The sequence below is a fragment of the Vipera berus genome, assembly GCF_964194415.1.
Source record: "Vipera berus genome assembly, chromosome: Z".
Taxonomy (NCBI): Eukaryota; Metazoa; Chordata; class Lepidosauria; order Squamata; family Viperidae; genus Vipera; species Vipera berus.
Window position 1 is genome coordinate 47,934,870 of NC_138205.1, and position 24,243 is coordinate 47,959,112.

Below are 24,243 nucleotides of genomic sequence, written 5' to 3' on the forward strand. Positions count from 1 at the left end.
ACATCCAAAATGGCTTCCAGAATACTGCAACCCCTACAAATAATGATAGCTGTTCTGTACCAGCCTGCTACCGGCCCTGCAGAAAAGGCAGGGACAACCCCTTTGCAAGAAGGCAAGAGGCTGGAACTAAGCCTGCCAAATTTATGGACACAAAAGCAAACAGAGCAAAAACAAGACACGAACCATGAAACAGGAGCTATTCAAACGGTTGCCTTCAGCAAACCAGCCCTCCCACGCATTCCCCTTTTAAACAGTTCAGGGCGTGGCTTCTCTCTGCCTCCTTCCGAGGTGCCCCATTGCCTTCCTCTGTTTACTCCTGATTGACTGCCTCCTGCATCGGGCGTCCTTGAACAGGGCCAGCTGTGGGTCATCTTCATCCACGCTGTCAGGCTCACACAGCTGGGTCTGCGTCGTAACCAGGTGGGAGGGGCCTGGCTGAGGGCTCTCATCAGCAAGCTCTCCAACCCCCTCAGCAACCTCTCCAACACCCCCTCCTCCTCCTCTGAATCGTCCGACCCAACTGCCGAACCCACAGGCTGATCCTGAATCACAACAATAGCTCAGAAATCCATATTTACACTCAGAAAAGAGCTATCTAAAGTCAAAGACAAAATACAGAAGGAAGACAACAGGATATCAGGATCCGCAGCTCAGTGCATTGTATGCGCAGCCCGGGGGTGGGGCTGAGGCGGCAGGGGCTGCCACTCACTGTCTCCAGGCAGCTTCACAGATCTAAGACTGACCACGTTTCGGATCAACGCTCCAAAGTTATAGATCAGTGCCTGGCTGGCCTGGGCCAGGTTTGAGGCAGCGGGGCCCAGTCCCTCACTGTCTCAAGGACAGCCCCTTGGGCCACAGCTATCCACATTGCGGGCCGGATGTGGCCTTGAGTTTGACATATCTGTTCTAGGGAGACTAAAAGTATGGGCATTTGGTTGATATATAAAGCATGAAAAGTTATCATGCTATTGGCACTCATGCAGGATGAAGGAAAGAAAGGTGGATTTCAAACTGTTGCAAAGAAATAGTATTTCATTTTATAAGGAATATCCATTGTGTTTTGACTATAGGATTTATTCAAGGCATTGAAACAGATGCCACATTCTTGAACAAAAATTACATGAAATAGTATTTCTCATAATACTAAATGATGTTCTAAATATCCTAGAAAATATAAATTATAAAATATAGATTATTGCTAAAACAGATAAAAGGTCACACTATTCATTACAAAATACTCTATCTTCTGAGGACAACACTGAATTATTTTACCTTTCTTGTTTTCCTCCTCTGTTTCTGCCTCACCCTTACAAAACAGAAAATTATTCAGTCATATTTTTAAGGATATATTTGATTATATCTTATACATACTATAAAGATCTTTTATAATTTATAATATAAGCATTACAAGATTAGTATCTTATAAAAAGATACAAAAAGATTTGTTAATAAAACAGATGCCACATTCTTGAACAAAAACTACATAAAATATATACTTCTCATAATACTAAATGATGTTCCAAATATCCTAGAAAACATAAATCATAGAGTATTGCTAAAACAGATAAAAAGTCACACTATTCATTACAAAATACTATAATTAGCATGCAAAGGTCTGAAAAATTGGAGAGGATAGCAAATGAAGGTGACTTCAGCTGAATTAGAGCACTTTCTTCTGTTTTGACTGGCACAAGCCTTCCAAATGTCTACTACCAGGTCCTTTTAAATAGACATGTCAGAGACTGAATTCAAAATAATTATTCAAGGCATGATTTTGAATGTTTAAATAATGGTTTTCATTATTTTTCAAAGATCAATAACAAATCAGAATTTTTTAAAAGTGGGAAATCAGTTTTAACACAACTGTCATGTCGTGGAACTATGTGCAAGGGTTTTACTTGAAAGATAGAGTAGATAAGAGCCTGAAAGGAGAGGAAAATAAAAACACTAATTAAGTTAACACAGAAACTAATTGTTCTTTTACAGTTACACATCAATGGGTTTTATTTAAAGAAGAAATAATATCCTTACTGTTACAATTATTAATTGTAAACTGGACAGCAAATTTGTTCTTGTACTCAAAATATCAGGCTAGAAACCAGGAGACAATGAATTCCTCCAGCAGTCCCTTAGACATGAAGCCAGCTATCTTAAAATCTAGGTAAATAAGAATTGCTTGGTTGTCAGATCTTTGTATTGTAGCCAAACAGATGTGAATCAATCACACCATTCAATGACTGCTTCTTCTGAAGATAAAGCTTCTTCACACAGGAATTAATCCAATATGTCTTTGCTTTGGCTTCCAGATCATTCTCTCTCTCTGCTGTGGACAACTATCCACTTTTATCCAGAATCAACAGATATCCTTCAAATGCCAACAATGGTCTTTCAATGAAGCTTTTAGTACTGCTGGTAAATGACCTTGGAACATTGTCCAGTTGTCACATATTGCATGCAGGTTATATTGAAATTAATCACTCAAAAACATATCAATGTGTATAACCTCTGAACTGAGTTCTAAAAAGATTGCAGGAAATTTCAGTCTGTTACAGGAATGTGGGTATCACCAGCTGCTTAGCAGATAATGGCTCGTCGTGGCATAATAGCATGGCTGTCTCGAATAGTAGTTGTGCTTGTGTTCTTCTGCTGTGCAGCATCTGTGTTCTACATGTTGACCTGCACACCAAGAAGTAACCATCAGCAACCTGCATTCTTCAGAGTTAACAGTCCAACAGGAAAAGAGGAATATCAGGCAATCCTACAAAAAGAAGAATATTATTGGGACCATATCAACAGCCTGAAAAAACAAATTGCTGAGCTGAAAGATAAGCTTCAGGAAAGGAGTGAACCACTGAAGAACATGCAAGGTCAAGATACTGATGCACAGGGGGTTAGATTAGACCTAGGAAACTCTGAGAAATCCCAGAAAACCCTGCTGCAGTTCCTCCATTCCCAGATTGACAAAGCAGAAATACTTACTGGCATCAAGCTGCCAACTGAATATGCTGCATTGCCCTTTGAGAGCTTCACTCAAGAAAAAGTTTATCAGCTGGAGATGGGACTTTTACGTCATCCTGAGGAAAAGCCTGTGCGCAAGGACAAGAGGGATGAATTGGCAGAAGCTATTGAGTCAGGGCTGGAGATTTTAAATAGGCCAAAGAATAACAGCAACATAAATAATCAAATATACTCCATCTCTGACTTCATAGAAGGTGTGTTTTCTGGGAAGTCACTTAAGAATGAATGAAGAAATTATGGGTGGGGATGTCTTAAATGAAAATAAGGTTGCTGCATGTATTTCTATCCTCAATAGACTGTTCATAATTTTTTGCTAGTGTTACATGTTCTATCTAATAAGCCACTGAGAGCAATAGATAATTTGTAGTAATACATGATTCCCAAATAAGGAATTCATAAGACAATATATTATAAAATTATAAATGCCTACTGCTAAAATTACAGAAGTAAAATCAGAGGGATTATGTATAAAAATATTTTTTACTTCTTTAGAAATTCTAGCTAATCATTGCCTTCTCTTTTCTAATAGGCATTCGCCGGACTGAAAGAGATAAAGGCACTCTATATGAGTTGATATTCAAAGGAAGCAAAAAATATGAATTCAAGCGCATTGTCCTTTTCAGACCATTTGGCCCCATCATGAATGTTGCAAACGAAAACCTCAATATGGCCCACACTCTTATTAATGTCATAGTGCCACTGGCAAAAAGGGCCAGCAAGTTTCAGCAGTTTATGCACAATTTCAGGTTGGTATCATTGCTATTGTACACTCTTATGGCAGATGAGAAGTTGTAGGGCAGTGTACCTAGACTTTGTGTTTTGAAGATTTATTTTGTAGATTTATTTTAGATTAAAAAAAGAATATTAATTTGAAATATTTATCTATGATGTAGATAAGAGTGAACAACAACATGATGGTGCATAATCATCCAATAATATTTCTTGTAGCAAATTATATTATTGGTTAATATAATAGACTTAGTCTTAGTTTATCACCCAGAATTATTTGTTTTGGCTAAGTAAGCTATGATTAGGAAAATTTGTGAAAACAAAATGTCTGAGTCAGTAGAACTGCTACTCATATCAAACCAGTGGGAAATATTCAGGCTATTGATGAATAAAGTTGCTTAGACTCTGGCTAGGCAAATCTTTCCAAAATGTCTAGAACCTGATTTGTGGTATGTTCTGAGATGGAAGTTTGAACCAATGATTCTTGAGGAAATAGACAAGATTCTCTGCTCATCTGGACCAGACTCCCTCTTGAAAGTAGCCAGGAAGATGACCTATGGTTAAATCTATGATTGGTATTGGCCTCTTTGAGCGAGGTGGTGGCCATCCTTGGATCCAACCATTTTAGATAATTATTACCCATTTTTTCCTTTTTTTTAGGGAACACTGTTGAGAAGATAGTCAGTCTGCAGTTGATAAGAGCCCTGGAAGAAGCAAATTATTAAGACCCATTCTGGTCAGGTTCAAGCAGAAATTCAGTACAGAGACAGCATTAGTTGTACTTGTGGACAATCTGTGATAGAGTCAGGATGGAGATGGCACATCAACAGGAGATGATGGAAGAATTGTATTTGCAGACTTTCGAGATCTGATTAATGTAACTGAACAATAGATAGAATTAACTTATCTGGTTGTGTTTCCTGTCTCGTCTGCCTGGTAAAGTTGACATTACTATAATTCTCCTGCTGTCTCCTTTACAGCCAAAGAAACTAGAGATGATTTATTCTGAGCCTATTGCTTCACCAACTATCCAGCTGCAGGCTATGTTATTTCTTACCTGACCATTCCCTAGGCAACATGCCTTCACCCTGTCTCCCCACTTACCATGCACTGGGTGCCACTTTGCTTCTGAGTGCAATTCAAGATACTGATTTATTCTATAAAGCCCTACGTGGCACAGAGATTGCATATTACAGGTTACTACAGGGTTACAAGGGTTACAAGAGTTACTACAGGTTACAAGGTCGGCAGTTTGGCGGGTCGAATCCTGAGTGCCGCGTAGCAGAGTGAGCACCTGTTACTCGTCCCAGCTTCTGCCAACATAGCAGTTCGAAAGCACGTAAAAATGCAAGTAGAAAAATAGGGACCACTACGGTGGGAAGGTAACAGCGTTCCGTGCGCCTTTGGCGTCTAGTCATGCCGGCCACATGACCACGGAGATGTCCTCGGACAAGCGCTGGCTTTTCGGCTTTGAAACGGAGATGAGCACCGGCCCCTAGAGTCGGAAACGACTAGCACACATGTGCGGGGGAACCTTTACCTTTACCTTTACAGGGAATCACCCATATCCTGGAAGGTTCATTCAAACAGGACTGTCACACTCCAGATTCCTTTAATCAAGCAATGCCATCTGTCAGGACCCCACAATCCTGCTTTCTTTGTCATATAGTGTGCCCTCTGGAATGAGGTTCTGCCTGAGATATGTACGGCTCCCACCATGATGACATTATAGAGGCTTTTAAAATCTGGGTCATCTCCCAGGCTTTGAGCTGGGGTGTTTGGTACCTCTTGTTACATATTGGATATGTTGTGTTGACTGGAACTGCCATCTCTTTAATGCTATGCTTTTATCTGAATTGTATATTTGTTACTTTGTGTTATTCTGTTATTTATGCTCTCAGCCTCCCAGAGTCAATTGAAACTAGGCAGTGTCAAATTGGAAATAAAAAATAAATAAACTTTCAAGGAGATACACTGTGCATTCCAAAGTGCTGTTAGCCAGTTCTTTGTCTGATTCATGTAACGTGATTTGTTTGGTTTGGCTTAACATGTTATGTGAATTCAGCTCATTGTAATTTGGTTGCTATAATATATGGCTTAGTTAGTACAATGTGCCAACCCAGTCACTTGTGCCTTATTGAACCAATTATATCTAAGCACCACCATAGCTTAATACAATATGGAGCACATATATCTAATTATAGTTTTGAAATATAAGGGAGAAGTAGGTTTGGCTGCCACTGTGTTGGCTTTCTCCAATTGCTGTAACAGATTCCAAGAATCTATTTAACAACTTTCATTAAGAAGACTGCATGCATACAAGTGCAGATTTATTAGGGGAAGTGAAAATATCAGAGTAAATCACTTAGCTGTGAGATTTTAAAAGCCCTGTTAATATTTCATGATATTTTTAAAAAACAAAACAACAGATTGTATGTCTTGCTTTAAAGGATGAAAATTCTGACCAAGAAATATTTTATTATAAAATGAAGGTTAAAACATTGATTTTGGACCAGTTTTTATAGTGAGCCAATATGGAACAGTAGTTAAGGCACCAGGATAGAAATTCTGAATTTTGTCCTTCCTTCAGCACAGAGCCAGCTGGGTGAACTTGGGCAGTCACTTTCTTTCAGCCCTAGGAAGCTGGCAATAGCAAACCACTTCTGAAATCTTGCCAAAAAAATTGCAGGGCCTTGTCCAGGCATTTGCCAAGAGTCAACATAGATTCAAAGGCACATACAAAAAGTTTCTATAAGTTTGAAATTACCAGTATGGATGTTGGAACCTTTTGATAAGAACAGGTGTTTCAGGTTCCTAGTAAACATTTTGGAATCAGAACAGTCAAGCTCAAAAATTTTTATATACCTTCTCTCTGGATACAGATATAGATAAAGAGTAAGTCAATGCATGAAGGTAAGGTGCAGTGTGAATATATAAGGTGTTACAAATTAAAGTTGTAAGAAAATATGCTTATGATCCTCCATTGGATTTCTATTTTAGGGAGGTGAGTATGCAGCAAGATGGAAGAATTCACCTGACTGTAGTGTACTTTGGAAGTGAACAAATGAGCAAAGTCAAAGAAATCCTAGAAAACATATCCAAGTGAGTAAAAAAAATATCTTAATATTATTTTGAATTTAGAAACCAAAAGAAAATGAAAAGATGGATTTCCTGATTCTACTCTTCTCATTAATGGTTAAAATTTTCAAAAAGAAGTGGCAAGTCTCAGGATAATCTGGAAATCCTATTGTTGTTTGGCTGAAATCTTAGATAACTAATTCTAATCATCTCTAAACAGAAAAAAAAAACTACTGAGCAATCTGTGTGTGCTTAGGAGCATCCTTAAACAATACTGGAAATGCTATAAACAGAATTCTTTTCAAAATTGTTATTGACAAATCATCATCATTCAGATAATTTGTCCTGCACTGACAAGAGTAAAATCTTAATTAGCTTAATTTAAAACATTATCTCTTTTTTCTTTTTCTTGGAAACTTCCAGCAATAGAACAAGCACAAGGAGGCAAGCTGTTCTATTTATTTCTCACTGTATTATAGAGCTTTCATTATATTGCAATTATACAACAGGCTTTTGAATAAATTCTTAAGCCCATCTACCTTTTCCAGTAATAATGGAATGAGTCCACACTAAATCATTGTTAGATTAGATCTATTGCAATCAACAGGTCCAAACAATCTCTACAGATTTCACTTGATTACTCTAAGAAGTCTGGATCCAACCCCATATTTCTACAACCAAATAATATGATTTGATACAACCAAAAATATGATTTGAATCATATTTTCCTTTTAAAAATCAGCTGAATACTACTGAGACATTTCAAGAGAAAACTTTGGCAACTAACAGAGCTTGTTGCTTACTATAAATTAAAATGTAGCATTAAAAACCAACTAATATATCATCGTAAAGCATTATTTTGATTGTATTTATTTATTAAACCAATTTAGCTGCACATCCAACAAATAAGCAGCATACAATAGAGCTAAATGATGGCCTAAGTCATAAGATGGAGGATTTTCTTTCCTGCATATAAGAGTCGGTCATGATAAATGTATTAATCTCTGTTAATCAAAGTCTCTGTTTGTCTTACAATAAAAATTATGTACAAATGATAATTGGTGAAGGCCAGATAAAACTTAAATATAATTTTTCCTAACAGATCAGCTAATTTCAGAAATTACTCATTTATCCAGCTGGATGAAGCGTTCTCCAGGGGGAAAGGGCTGGACGTGGGTGCAAGATATTGGAAAGGAAACAATGTTGTACTATTTTTCTGTGACGTGGATATATATTTCACAAAGGAATTCCTGAACACATGTAGATTAAACACACAACCAGGTACAGTCAGCCATTCATGATATGATGGACAGAAATTCAATTTGCAGCATAAGCAGTTTGTTATTCTTTTTAACACTGAAGATACTTCATATGTATATTCCTTCAGAAACCTGTCAGCTCCCTTTAGCAAAACTGTAAGTATAATCTGAAAGCTCAGCTAATTTCTCCTGTATACATTTCAGAAATTAGAAAATGTATATAGTCATCATCTGTAATAATCATGGAAAGTATTCTTCTCTATAAATATGAAAATCATTGTAATAATGAGGGGGCTCATCCTGAGTGATTCAGATAAAGAAAAATCTGAACCTGTTGATCCAAGCAAATGGGCAGAGACATCTTAAATCCATGAACATAAAATTTTGAGATACAATTTGGAAAAGTTCCCCTCTCAGGTGATTTTCATTTTTTAAAATAAAAAAAGACTCCATGTTTCCTTTTGTCTTTGGAACATTTCCCAGGACTGGCTGAAAACTAAATTAGAAAAAAGATCCAGAAAAAGATCCAGCAGGAGCTCCTTCATTACAGATAAAGAATAGAAGAACAAATGTAGCAACATTGTCATTCCATGCGTTTCAGAAATATCTGGAAAACTCAGGAGAATTTTCAACCAATATACATGTGCATTTTAAACCCAAGAATACACTAAGGCAGAGGCTTGTCCACCCCAAGGATAAAACACCCAGACACAAACTGAGCATGATGTGATATATGCAATACAATACAGTGATCTGTACATTGGTGAAACAAAGCGACCACTTCACTAGCGCATGGCACAGCATAGGAGATCAAACCCATCAGGACAAGATTCAGTGGTCCATCTGCATTTGAAAAACAAAAGTCACTCTTTTGACATCAGCAAAATCCATATTTTGATAGAGCAGATCTTGAAAGAGGAGTAAAAGAGGTCTTTTATGTTAACATTGAGCAGCTCCCTCTAAAAGAGGGGGAGAGATAAGACACCACCTAGCTCCAGTCTACAATGCAGTCCTTGCAGCAATTCCCAGAAGATTCCACAACCAACTGCACTCTGGTGACTCTGAGGGCACAGATAACCCCCAAGTGACCTCAATGGCTCTCAGAGAAAGTGCTAACGACCAGATGACTGCAAAGAAATACAATCCTTCCATCTTCCCCCTCCCCAAACATCTGATCAGAACCTATCCTTCCATCATCCCACCATCCAGTCTCAATTGTCAGTACCTATCCTCCCATCCCCCTGATTAAATTTCTTGGATGAGAAAAAAATGTTTTCTTCTTCCTCAAGGAAAAAACAGTCCAGTTAGCTTTTGAAAAAGCACTTTTGAGAAAACCCCAATCCCATAAATCTATACTGGAAATACAGCAAGCTAAGACCTAATGAAACCTAAAAATGGATGAGAATTGTATTTTAAGGACTGTGGAGCGGTGTTTATATGGTAGATCAGTAAAAGCTAGAACCCTCTTTAATTTTAGAGGAAATATCTTGATATTTATTTATTTATTTATTTATTTTATTACATTTATATACCGCCCTTTCCCGGAGGACTCAGGGCGGTTTACAGGGTAATTAAAAACCAAAAATACAAAAGTTAAAAACCAAGTTTAAAAAAGATTAAATTTATCCCTGTATAAATAAAACCCCAATTAAAATAAATTAATCCTCAGCCTGGGCCAGAGAGCTCGAAGAGCCAGGTGTAGAGCCATATGTTACAGAAACCAGAAAATCACAACTTCTAGTCTTACCTTAGGCATGAAGTCAGCTGGATGATCTTGACCAGTCGCAGCCTTAAGGAGACCATGGCAAGGCATTTCTGAAATGTTACCAAGAAAACTGTAGGGACTTTGCTAGGAAGTTGCTAGGAGTCAACACTGACTCAAAAGCACACATACAGGTATTAGCATGTAAATCATACTTTCACTTCTCTCTTCTTACTTAAATATCTCCGTGATGTCCCGGTGCCTGGAGGCGGTTCAGGTCTGGATGGGGAGAAACAGGCTTCGTCTCAATCCCGCCAAGACTGAGTGGCTGTGCATATCGGCATCTCGGGTTAACCAAGTTATTCCACCTCTAACGATGGGGGGTGAGGTGTTACCCCCCGTTGATAGGGCTCGCAACTTGGGCGTCCTCCTGGATTCACGGCTCAATTTTGAAGATCACATAGGAGCCGTGACCAGGGGGGCTTTTGCACAGGTTCGCCTGGTGCGCCAGTTGCGTCCCTATCTGGACCGAGACGCCCTACGCACAGTTACTCATGCGCTTGTGACCTCCCGTTTGGACTACTGTAACGCTCTCTACATGGGGCTGCCCTTGAAGACCACTCGGAGGCTTCAACTGGTGCAGAATGCGGCCGTGCGAGTTGTAATGGGGGTTTCCCGATACTCCCAGGTAACACCTCTACTCTGCGAGCTGCATTGGCTTCCAGTTGCCCTCCGGGTGAAATTCAAGGTGCTGGTTATCACCTATAAAGCCCTACATGGCCTGGGTCCGGGGTATTTGAGGGAACACCTGCTGCCGGCATCAAACGCCCTTCGCCCAGTGCGCTCCCACAGGGAGGGTCTGCTCAGGGTCCCGCCGGTAAGAGATTGCCGGCGGGTGACACCCAGGGATAGGGCCTTCTCAGTGGGGGCGCCTGCCCTCTGGAACCAGCTGCCGGTGGAGCTGAGGACTGCTCCCGACCTCCGATCATTCCGCCGGGGCCTGAAGACCTGGCTCTTTGAGCTCTCGGGCCCAGGCTGAGGAGACATTCGTTTTAATTGGGGTTTTTAATAGTACAGGGTTGATTTAATATTTTTTTAAATTGGGTTTTAACTTTTGTATGGTTGATTTTTAACTCCCTGTAAACCTCCCTGAGTCCTCAGGGAAAGGGCGGTATATAAATGCAATAAAATAAATAAATAAATAAATAAATATATTTAAAAATGAAGTAATAGTAGCATTTAGACTGTTTCCAACAGAAACATATAGTTTCTTACTATGTCTACACCTATTCATTGCTCTGAAATTTGCCTTGTTCAAAATGTTCAAAAGCAGATTTAGCAAAAAAAATATCATATTTTTTCAACTCTTATTTCTAGGAAAGAAAGTATTCTATCCTGTTCTTTTCAGCCAGTACAACCCAAGTCTAATATATGGACAGCATAATTCCATTCCACCCTTAAAACAACAGCTGGTAGGTAATTTGTTGTTCAACCAAATGCACAGACTGAAAATTCTTAAAACCTCAGCAGTATTTGTTGGAGCCTTTTTCTATTTTGAGTTAATAGCACAACTGCAAATTTATTTAAGGAATGACACTTGAGGCTCAGACATACGCGTACTAGGAAGATAGACCTTTTCACTACATAAGGCTGTTTTGAAGACGAGACTGTTGTCAGAGAATGGATCTGCTTAAAGAAGATGTTTACTGGAAGCTGATTGTCCAGATATAATACACCAAATCTATACAAGTTGAACCACCTGTATAGACCACTAGTCTACTAGTTTAAAGAATTAATGGAAAAAAACTTCTATTTTTATTTATTTATTTAAATGTACTGACCACCCAACTGCAGTGGATTCTAGGTAGTGTGTGAATGTAGAAAAAACATAAAATATTTTAAAAACTACCCATGCCCATATGAACTTGCCAGTGCTTTAAGATTACTGCTAGCGAATACATTTATTAGCTTCTCTTTAAGATAAATAATCTACATCAATAAGCATCAGAGACTGGGGTTTTTTCTTTTCTTTTTTTAAAATATGTTTTATTGATTTTTAACATAATCACCTTAATATTTGGTAAAACAGCATGTTGTCTGGGTTTATATTTAAAAAACAATCATTAATAATTAATTTCTATAATTCTATAGTCCATATAATGTCTTTGCTGGATTTTCTCTTCTTCCAATAATATTCTCTTTTGCCAACCTTAAATTAATGCAGTTCTTATTTGAATAAATGACAATTAAATAAAGACATTTTTCAGTAATAACCATCTCAATATAAAGCTTCTTTTCTAATTGATCATCTTGATTGCCTTGTCATAGATCCTGTTTACAAAATTCTTATTTAAATTTGTTTTTCCAACAATATTCAAAACATTCTTACTGGTTAAGATTTTCTCAAAATTAGTTACACTTAAGTATTTAACTCTTTTTTCTCATACAAGCCATCCCAACAATTTTATAGTTCTCATATCCTAAAAAAAAGAAAAGAGGGGAAAAAACCAGAGAAAACATTTCTTTTATATAAATCATCCCCAAATTTTTATATTTCTCATGTCAAAAACCAAAACACAATGGAAAAAAGAAAGAAAAAATAATATGTTACTTGAAGGATTCATCCCTCTTAAATTAATCTTCATTTATATCCAAAATCTTTCTATTTCTTTAACCATATTGAAACAGATGTTTAATTTTTAAATATTCCCTCTGGTAAATCTTATCATCTAGTTTCCTAATTCTCACTTTAGCTTCTTTTTTTTTTGCCAAACATCTTTCCTGATCAATATGCTTCACTGAATCAAAGAGTCTTCCCATAATCTTGTAAATGTTGTTGCAAGTATAAAACAGGTAAGGTGTTTTTATAGGAAGGTTTCATTCCTTCATATTCATTGAGAATCTTTTCCTTTCTTTCTTTCTTAATTTTTTTATTTATCATTTTTTGTCTCTCAAATTCTCATAGTGACAGAATCTATTTTGTCAAATCTTTTCTTGCCCTCAAACCTATTTTGTGATCTTAAGAGTATAGGTTATCTTTTCCATGTCCAGTATTTCCTGTAAGTTTTTTTTTCCATCTGGGTTACGTCATATTTCCTTCTATTGCTAAGTTTCATCTTGAAATCTCTCTTCTGTCTCACATTCAGTTGTCTGTTTTTTCTGCTCACTCTCTATTTTTATTTCCCAACAGTTTTGTATTGTAAAGTTAAATTGGAGATGTGCTCATTTATATTTTCAAAGTTATTTTAAATTTCCTCATGATTTGAGATCATTGTTGTTTGAATTAGTTGTAACATAGCATAAATCTCCTTCTGGAAAGTATCTGTTTTTTCTTGGTATATTCTTTCTGCAGATCTCTAATTTTCCATGATAGCCAAAAATCAGGGTTTTCCTATCTCTGCAGACAGCTTTAGAGTCACAGTTGAGTCAGTATTTGTAATCCAGAAAGGTCAGGTTTTTTTCTAAAGTTTATAATTCTCACCTTGTAGATAGCCCAAAATGTTTTCTTTTTTTGTCACAGCTGTACTCTGTTATTAAGACATTGAAAGTCACCAAAAACAAGTTATCTTTTCCTGGGCTTTGCCAGTTCCTGTAATAGAACAACTACTCTTGTATATTTTCTTCCACTACTAGATGTCAGCACCAGTTCATTTTTCAGTAATAGACAATTGTTTACCAATTTTTTCATGGTTTAAAAGGAAAATCTTAATAGATTCCACTGATTTCAAACTTATCCAAATTAAGTCTTATATAATTTCATTTCAGTATATTTCTGTTCCCTCTGAAAAGTTTAATTCACTGTTTCCATCTGTAGGAGGGTGGGGCAAAGATCCTCCCTCCTTCTCACTTTTGGAGGCTTTTTGCTTCTTGGGGTTTTTCTCCCCCCCCCCCAGGAAATCAATTTTCAAATACAAGAGAGAAAATCACTGTTCTTACCCAGTTCCAAACACGTTGTTTACATTCAGTTTCAAGTAGTGCTTTTGGGCTTCTACTGCTTGTAGCTTGGGCTAGACTCTGAAATTAAGCTAGCCTTTCTCCTACTGGTTTCTGGAGGGCTTTTCCCAAACCAATCAGATCGACCACCATCTCTCCGCAATCAGCAGGACTTCCTTCCTTCTTTATTGCCTCTATGGGGCAATAGTGACTACTGCCTGTTCGATAGCCTTCAAGATAGGCTGAAAACAGGAAATAAAGATTTGCCCCATGTTTGGGGCCTAGCAAGGTAATCTAAATAGTTAACATTTGAAACATATCTTCCCTTGCAGAAAAAAGCTAACAGAGCGAGAGAGACCTTGTGGCTTAGAGGCAAATAACACTACCTAATATGCAATCAGCCCAGGTTCGAATCTCAGAAGGGTATAGCTGACTGATGACGACTAAGGAGTCAGAAATGCATCTCAGTTTCCCTTTAATTCTTTGTTAGTAATTTACACAAATATATGAATTGTCCGGTGTGACTACTGCCTGTTCGATAGCCTTCAAGATAGGCTGAAAACAGGAAATAAAGATTTGCCCCATGTTTGGGGCCTAGCAAGGTAATCTAAATAGTTAACATTTGAAACATATCTTCCCTTGCAGAAAAAAGCTAACAGAGCGAGAGAGACCTTGTGGCTTAGAGGCAAATAACACTGCCTAATATGCAATCAGCCCAGGTTCGAATCTCAGAAGGGTATAGCTGACTGATGACGACTAAGGAGTCAGAAATGCATCTCAGTTTCCCTTTAATTCTTTGTTAGTAATTTACATATATATATATATATATATATATATATATATATATATATATATATATATATATATATATATATATATATATATATATATATATATATATATATATATATATATATATATATATATATATATATATATATATATATATATATATATATATTTGTTTTCGTAGATTCTCGCGGGTGTCTGTATGTGTAGGTCTAGAGTCTCGGGTTTCTTCCTGCGTTCCTTTCATCTTCAGAAAGTTGTGGTGACGTTTCAACGAAATCCCATCCGTCATCATCAGGCCGGAGTATTCCTCCTGCTGCTTTCAGGAGCAAAAAAACCCCACCCATTCAGAACACACCCCACCCAATCAGAAGACAGCCACGCCTCCAACCAATCGGAAGACAACCACACATCCACCCAATCAGAAGACAGCCACGCCTCCACTCAATCAGAAGACAACCACGCCTCCACCCAGTCGGAGGACACCCCCACCCAATCAGAAAGCAGCCACGCCTCCACCCAGTCGGAACACAGCCCCACCGGCAGTTGGAAGGAAAGGAACAGACAGACCACGCATTGCTCCTGAAAGCAGCAGGAGGAATACTCCGGCCTGATGATGACGGATGGGATTTCGTCGAAACGTCGCCACAACTTTCTGAAGATGAAAGGAACGCGGGAAGAAACCCGAGACTCTAGACCTACATATATATATATGGACGCGGTAGCTCAGTGGGTTAGGACGCTGAGCTTGTCGATCAGAAGGTCGGCAGTTTGGCGGGTTGAATCCCGAGTGCCGCGTAACAGAGTGAGCGCCTGTTACTCGTCCCAGCTTCTGCCAACCTAGCAGTTCGAAAGCACGTAAAAATGCAAGTAGAAAAATAGGGACCACTACGGTGGGAAGGTAACAGCGTTCCGTGCGCCCTTGGCGTCTAGTCATGCCGGCCACATGACCACGGAGACGTCCTCAGACAAGCGCTGGCTCTTCGGCTTTGAAACGGAGATGAGCACCGGCCCCTAGAGTCGGAAACGACTAGCACGCATGTGCGGGGGAACCTTTACCTTTACATATATATATATATATATATATATATATATATATATATATATATATATATATATATATATATATATATATATGTATATATATATATATATATATATCAGGCTGGTGGCTTTAGCTTCCTTCTTCTGGGAGAAGCATGTGGCTGTTTGTTCCTCTTTTTTAAACATCCAGAGGGGGTGTGTTCTGTGGGTGGAGGTGTGCTCTGATTGGGTGGGGGACCAAGTGTGTTCTGATTGGGTGGGAGTGTGTTTTGAATGGTGGGTGTGTTCTGATTGGGTGGGGGTGTGTTCTGAGTGGATGGGCTGGTCTCAGCTGCCAGCTCCAGACCTGAGCTGGTGAGTTGTGCTGCTTTTGTTCGGCTCCGTGTTTGTGGTGGTGCCATATTTTTATAGTGGGTGTCAGTTTGCTTATTGTGTGGTTTGGAGGGGTTTAAAGTGGCTGATGGTGCAGCTGTAGTTAGGTTTTTGTTTTGTGGTTGTGCCTCATTATCATTGTGGGTTCGGATTTGCTTTTTGAATGGTTGTGTGGTGGTGATGTCATGTGATGTTATCATGAGTTTGGGTCTGGTATCATTCTTGGTGGTTGGGACTCGTCTGTCAATCAAGGCGGGTTTCCAAATGGCTGGTAAGCGAGAGGTATCATCTCGTTTGTTAATGCTGTGGGGGCGTTTTTCTATCTCAATGGCTTCTCTGATTATTCTGTTGTTAAAATGTTCAATTTTGGCGATAGTTTTGGTTTTTTTAAAATCAATTTCATGTCCCGTGGCTTCAAAGTGTTGTACCAGGGATGAAGTTTGTTCTCCCTTTCTGAGTGAGTTTTTGTGCTCTTCAATGCGTGCACTTATTCTTCTGTTGGTCTGTCCGATGTATGTGGTGGGGCAGGTGGTGCATGGGATTTCGTATACTCCTTGGTTTTCTAACCCAATTATGTCCTTGGGGTTTCTTAGGATGGTGGATATTTTTCTGTCTGTGTAGAATGCTGTTTTGATGTTGTGTTTTTGGAGGACCTTGCTGATTCTGTCTGTGGTCCCTTTTAAGTATGGGAGGAGGGCTTTGCCATTTTCTTGTTCTCTGTCTTGGGTTTTTGTGGGTGTCTCTCTTTGGATTAAGTTGGTAATCGTGTTTCTTTGGAATCATAGAGATCATAAGTAAACTAAACTTACAGCCCTGTGACCTACTTGTGAGCTTCGATGTCGTATCCCTCTTCACCCAAGTGCCAATCAAAGAAGCCTTGACAGCTATCCGAAATAAATACAACCCCCCAAAACACATCCTAGATCTGACCAACCACTGCCTATCTAACACATACTTCATCTACAATGGACAAAGATACAAACAAATGGAAGGAGCACCCATGGGATCACCCCTTTCACCTGTCATCGCAAACCTCTACATGGAACACTTTGAAACCCTCGCTCTAGAAAAATCCAACCACAAACCCAAACTCTGGCTCAGATACGTAGATGACACCTTCGTAATCTGGCCACATGGCAAAGAAAAACTGGATGACTTCCTCACACACCTCAATAGCCTACACCCCAAAATACAATTTACCATGGAAACAGAAGCTAACAATCAACTTCCCTTCCTTGATGTCTTAGTCTACAAGAAATCCAACGGCTCCCTAGGACACACTATCTACCATAAAAAAACACACACAAACCGCTATCTAAACGCACTCTCACACCACCACCCAGCACAGATCAACTCTGTAGCCAAGACACTCATCTCCAGAACAAAACACCTAGCTGACGAACAACACCTAAAACCCGAACTACACACTCTCACTAATGTACTAACAGCCAATGGATTCCAAAGAAACACGATTACCAACTTAATCCAAAGAGAGACACCCACAAAAACCCAAGACAGAGAACAAGAAAATGGCAAAGCCCTCCTCCCATACTTAAAAGGGACCACAGACAGAATCAGCAAGGTCCTCCAAAAACACAACATCAAAACAGCATTCTACACAGACAGAAAAATATCCACCATCCTAAGAAACCCCAAGGACATAATTGGGTTAGAAAACCAAGGAGTATACGAAATCCCATGCACCACCTGCCCCACCACATACATCGGACAGACCAACAGAAGAATAAGTGCACGCATTGAAGAGCACAAAAACTCACTCAGAAAGGGAGAACAAACTTCATCCCTGGTACAACACTTTGAAGCCACGGGACATGAAATTGATTTTAAAAAAACCAAAACTATCGCCAAAATTGAACATTTTAACAACAGAATAATCAGAGAAGCCATTGAGATAGAAAAACGCCCCCACAGCATTAACAAACGAGATGATACCTCTCGCTTACCAGCCATTTGGAAACCCGCCTTGATTGACAGACGAGTCCCAACCACCAAGAATGATACCAGACCCAAACTCATGATAACATCACATGACATCACCACCACACAACCATTCAAAAAGCAAATCCGAACCCACAATGATAACGAGGCACAACCACAAAACAAAAACCTAACTACAGCTGCAACATCAGCCACTTTAAACCCCTCCAAACCACACAATAAGCAAACTGACACCCACTATAAAAATATGGCACCACCACAAACACGAAGCCGAACAAAAGCAGCACAACTCACCAGCTCAGGTCTGGAGCTGGCAGCTGAGACCAGCCCATCCACTCAGAACACACCCCCACCCAATCAGAACACACCCACCATTCAAAACACACTCCCACCCAATCAGAACACACTTGGTCCCCCACCCAATCAGAGCACACCTCCACCCACAGAACACACCCCCTCTGGCAGTTTAAAAAAGAGGAACAAACAGCCACATGCTTCTCCCAGAAGAAGGAAGCTAAAGCCACCAGCCTGATGATGACGGATGGGATTCCGTCGAAACGTTGCACCTACACCTTTAGTTCTACGCGGGAGGAAACCCGAATGACCGAAGATCCATATATATATATATATATATATATATATATATATATATATATATATATATATATATATATATATATATATATATATATATATATATATATATATATATATATATATATATATATATATATATATATATATATATATATATATATATATATATATATATATATATATATATAGTATGTAGATCTTTGGTCATTCGGGGTTTTTCCCCACGTAGAATTGGAGGTATCAGGGCGACGTTTCGACGAAATCTCATCCGTCATCCTCAGGCTGGTGGCTTCAGCTTCAACTTACAGCCCTGTGACCTACTTGTGAGCTTCGATGTCATAACCCTCTTCACCCAAGTGCCAATCAAAGAAGCCTTGACAGCTATCCTAAATAAATACAACCCGCCAAAACACATCCTAGATCTGACCAACCACTGCCTATCAAACACATACTTCATGTACAATGGACAAAGATACAAACAAATGGAAGGAGCACCCATGGGATCACCCCTTTCACCTGTCATCACAAACCTCTACATGGAACACTTTGAAACCCTCACTCTAGAAAAATCCAACCACAAACCCAAACTCTGGCTCAGATACATAGATGACACCTTCGTAATCTGGCCACACGGCAAAGAAAACCTGGATGACTTCCTCACACACCTCAATAGCCTACACCCCAAAATACAATTCACCATGGAAACAGAAGCTAACAATCAACTTCCCTTCCTTGATGTCTTAGTCTACAAGAAATCCAACGGCTCCCTAGGACACACTATCTACCATAAAAAAAACACACACAAACCTCTATCTGAACGCACTCTCACACCACCACCCAGCACAGATCAACTCCATAGCCAAGACACTCATCTCCAGAACAAAACACCTAGCTGACGAACAACACCTAAAAACCGAACTACACACTCTCACTAATGTACTAACAGCCAATGGATTCCAAAGAAACATGATTACCAACTTAATCCGAAGAGAGACACCCACAAAAACCCAAGACAGAGAACAAGAAAATGGCAAAGCCCTCCTCCCATACTTAAAAGGGACCACAGACAGAATCAGCAAGATCCTCCAAAAACACAACATCAAAACAGCATTCTACACAGACAGAAAAATATCCACCATTCTAAGAAACCCCAAAGACATAATTGGGTTAGAAAACCAAGGAGTATACGAAATCCCATGCACCACCTGCCCCACCACATACATTGGACAGACCAACAGAAGAATAAGTGCACGCATTGAAGAGCACAGGAACTCACCCAGAAAGGGAGAACAAACTTCATCCCTGTTCCAACACTTTAAAGCCACGGGACATGAAATTGATTTTAAAAAAACCAAAACTATCGCCAAAATTGAACATTTTAACAACAGAATAATCAGAGAAGCCATTGAGATAGAAAAACGCCCCCACAGCATGAACAAACGAGATGATACCTCTCGCCTACCAGCCATTTGGAAACCGGCCTTGATTGACAGACGAGTCCCAACCACCAAGAATGATACCAGACCCAAACTCATGATAACATCACATGACATCACCACCACGCAACCATTCAAAAAGCAAATCCGAACCCACAACGATAACGACACACAACCACAAAACAGAAACCTAACTACAGCTGCAACATCAGCCACTTTAAACCCCTCCAAACCACACAATAAGCAAACTGACACCCACTATAAAAACATGGCACCACCACAAACACGGAGCCGAACAAAAGCAGCACAACACACCAGTTCAGGTCTAAGGCTGGCAGCTGAGACCAGCCCATCCACTCAAAACACATCCCCACCCAATCAGAACACAGCCCCCATTCAAAACACACTCCCACCCAATCAGAGCACACCTCCACCCACAGAACACACCCCTCTGGCAGTTTAAAAAAGAGGAACAAACAGCCACTACCACACACCTCTCCCAGAAGAACGAAGCTGAAGCCACCAGCCTGAGGATGACAGATGAGATTTCGTCGAAACGTTGCTCTTATACCTTCAATTCTACGTGGGGAAAAACCCGCTTTACACTATTTTCTTTTCACATCACATGTTACATTCTAAAAAGGGTATGCAATATACACTTGTTAGGATGCAAAGATTTCTGAGAGTTGTAGTCTGAGAATGATCAGTTGGATGGCCTTGAGTTTAGCTCCAGTGAATATTATTTCAGGTTGTCAAATGCACTTCCTTAAACAGAATTTTCCCGCAAAGTAATATGGATATAATACCGAGGAGGTTTGCACTAATTACCAGTGTACTTTTTAAGAAATTATTTTAAAAAATCACATTTGGGATATCCAAAGAAAAAGTGATCCTTTGTATATTTCTCTAGCATTGTAGAAAAGGATGGCAGAAAACCACTGACTTTTATTCATTACAATGCTGAAATCCCCTCATTATTTCTCCAGTAAGAGAGAAAATACTCAAAAATAAAGCAAATCTGGTCTCTAAATAAGACAATTTTCACTTTTATAAATCCTTACTGGCAACACAAGGCGTGTAACAACTTAAAGGATGTGCCTCTCATTGATTAGGAGATCCATTACAGCTTTGCATTGAGCAAAAATAAGGATTAGGTCAAAAGGGATTATTTAATTGCAGCTAAAACATATCTTGTTTTTTCCAGGTAATAAAAAAAGAGACAGGATTTTGGAGAGACTTTGGGTTTGGAATGACTTGTCAATTTCGTTCTGATTACATCAATATTGGTAAGACACTATGCTTGTTTAAGTTTGCCAGGCATCAGTGCCAGAATATTATGTCTTTTTTGTTTATTTTTGACACAAGACTATTTCTTGATGTGGGGAAGGTATACACAGCTACATAATTACTTTGAATTAACTCATCCTTTAATATTAGCATATTTAATATTTAAGCAAACCAATCTATCTTCACAATCTACAATCATTGATTAAATAAAACATACCCATTGAAAGAAAGAAAAAAACACTACGATATCATCTCAGATATAAACATCCTTGAAACAGGATTTCTGAGGGATATTCTCCCAATTCCACTTCCAGAACTCTCCCAGTTTTTATTAATGTAACTTGATCATGTCTTTAAAAATGTCCAAGAAGCCTTTTTTATTTAACTAATATTTACTTTCCAAATTAATGACGATTTCATGGAGCCCCACATTCTGTTATTAATAAATTGTAAAACTCTTAACTTGGAAATATTCAAAATAAGGTGGACTCTGTTTGCAAATTGATTCAGCAGTATTGTTTGTACATATCCTGTATTTTTTGCTATATTATTGCACTTTTCTGACTATAAATCTGGAAATAGTTCATATCTTACTTTATTATATAATGACAAAGTTTACTCAAAGTTCCTGTGGCCTCTTTTTCTGTAACAGTACCTTATTAAGTTTTGCTATTGAGTTATATATTGTTTCAAAGCAAATATTCAAATATATAATGGAACATTTTTTCAGTATGGCAAAAAACAAGACCATTTTGATTATTTGTTCTAAATAATATATTAACAACAATGTGAAATTCTTTTCTCAGTCTGAAATATGAGGGAATGTGAACTTCTGCTAAATGTATACACATGAACTTAGAAACCAATAAAGATACATTTCAAAAGAAAATAATATCCTAATGCCCCTTTTAACCTTGAAAGAAAATAAGAGAGAGATAAGAGACTGATCTCTTGAGGACTGATACAACATGATAGTTTTGTTAATACAGGTAAACTTCACTCACCAATGACAATATGAACTTCTAACTCAGTCACTAAGTGGTGTAGTCATTAAGCAGGATGTCATGTCACTGTGACTTGCAACTTCCTGCTGGCTTCCCCATTGACTTTGCTTGTCAAAAGCCAATTGCAAAGGTTACAAATGACAATCATTTGTGAACTGCAATCCCTGCAGCCATCATAAGTGCAAGCCAATAAATGCAAGCCAGTGAATTGCAATCGGGTGGCCTCATGGACACTTTGCTGGTTACAACTCTGAGGACTGGTTGTAAATCTTGTTTATTAGTGTTATCGTAACTTTGAATAGTTGTTGAATGAATGGTTGGAAAGCAAAAACTGCCTGTTCTTGGATAAGAAATCCCTGAAATAATTGCAGCATGCAGAACAGGCATCCATTCCTAAAGCATAATGATACCAAAGTGGTGAAAAATACATTGTGACAGCACAGCACAAGCTCTAACCTTTCCCACTTTATTGTCACAAGACATGCAAGTAAGCAAGAGGTGGAACTTGTGTTGTAATATTGCAATGCATATTTCATCAATGCTTGCCTACTCGTGAATGCCTGCAGGCAGAATGACTTTGCTAAATCTGTAGTTCTTTTCCAATGAAGGCCTACTTCATCTTTCTGTTTATTGCAAATGTTGCCACTCTTTCTTTTCTCATTAGGAGGGTTTGATCTTGACATTAAAGGATGGGGAGGAGAAGATGTACATCTGTACCGTAAATACCTTCACAGCAACCTCATGGTTATCAGGACACCAGTCCGGGGACTTGTCCACCTTTGGCATGAAAAGCATTGCTTAGATGAGCTGAACCCAGAACAATACAAGATGTGCATACAGTCTAAAGCTATGAATGAAGCTTCTCATGACCAGCTAGGCCTGCTGGTCTTCCAACGGGAGATTGAAGCTCATTACCGTAAACAAAAAGCAAATAATAGGAATATGTGAAGGCAAAAATGGGTCTTCCACAAAGCAAAATGTCAAACTTAGATTATAGTTTAAGAAAAGCTTCTTAGGGAAATTCTTGGGCTTAGAGGGATCTTCATAATCTTTTAGGTTTGTGATAATCAATATCATACAAATAGATTTCAAAGGGTAGGAGAGGCCTTCTTTCAGTTTCTCTTACTTTTTCATCTCCAGCCCTTTGGATTCCCAATTGCCAGAAAAGATTTGGGACTGTAGAAAGAGATGAAGGGAGAAGGATGAACACACTTTTTTTTAAATCCCATTTATATCCCGCCCTTCTCCGAAGACTCAGGGCGGCTTACAATCTAAAGCACAAATCAATGTGCTTAGCAATAGCCTTCATTCTATGTATATGCTTGCTTATTAGGGCTTTCGTCCGTCCCGCCCCCAGCGGTATTATTACAAAGTCAGCTTATTGCCCCCAACAATCTGGGTCCTCATTTTACCTACCTCGGAAGGATGGAAGGCTGAGTCAACCTTGAGCCTGGTGGGACGCGAACCTGCACTAATTGCAGGCAGCTGGTGTTACTTAAGGAGGCATTAGCCCACTGCTCCACCAAGGCTCTTGCTCAAATGTAACATTTCCATATTAAAGTAACATTTATTTTTGGCAGATACTTCATATTTGGTTTTCCTTCAACTGATATATGAGTAGATTGTACAGAGTGTTGCATTTTAACTGTTGTCATGAATGTGAATGTCACCAAGACCAAGAAAGCTGTTTAAATTGAGACTGATGATAATAGACTTTATCAATTCTGGCTATGTGCTATATATACCTCTGCTATACCTCTGATATATTCCCGATATATCAGAGATCTGATCACATTATATACCCAATTTAGTGAGAAATTGGATGAGCCATATGGAGGGAACATAATAAATATTTTTTTTCTGGCCTTGGCGACTTATGTGATGAACGTGAAGCTGTTCAAAGAAAGTCAAGAAATCCTACATTGCAGAAGCCATATTCTGGAGAAGTTACTAAATTCCTTAAGAGTTAAATGAAATTAATATGCAATGTTAAACACGAGAGAACAAAGTGCAATCAGTTTCTATTTTATATTAAT

General features: G+C 38.7%; 1 protein-coding gene across 1 annotated transcript; it reads left to right on the plus strand.

The window, feature by feature from the left end:
• Positions 1 to 2,584: 2,584 nt before the first annotated feature.
• Positions 2,585 to 23,155, plus strand: CSGALNACT1 (chondroitin sulfate N-acetylgalactosaminyltransferase 1; the record flags this gene model as incomplete). Its single annotated transcript, XM_081346202.1, has 7 exons — positions 2,585 to 3,212; positions 3,548 to 3,764; positions 6,748 to 6,849; positions 7,928 to 8,106; positions 11,164 to 11,258; positions 21,121 to 21,202; positions 22,872 to 23,155. 7 exons carry the CDS (start codon positions 2,585 to 2,587, stop codon positions 23,153 to 23,155), a joined length of 1,587 nt encoding a protein of 528 aa, XP_081202328.1.
• Between the last annotated feature and the right edge of the window lie 1,088 nt (positions 23,156 to 24,243).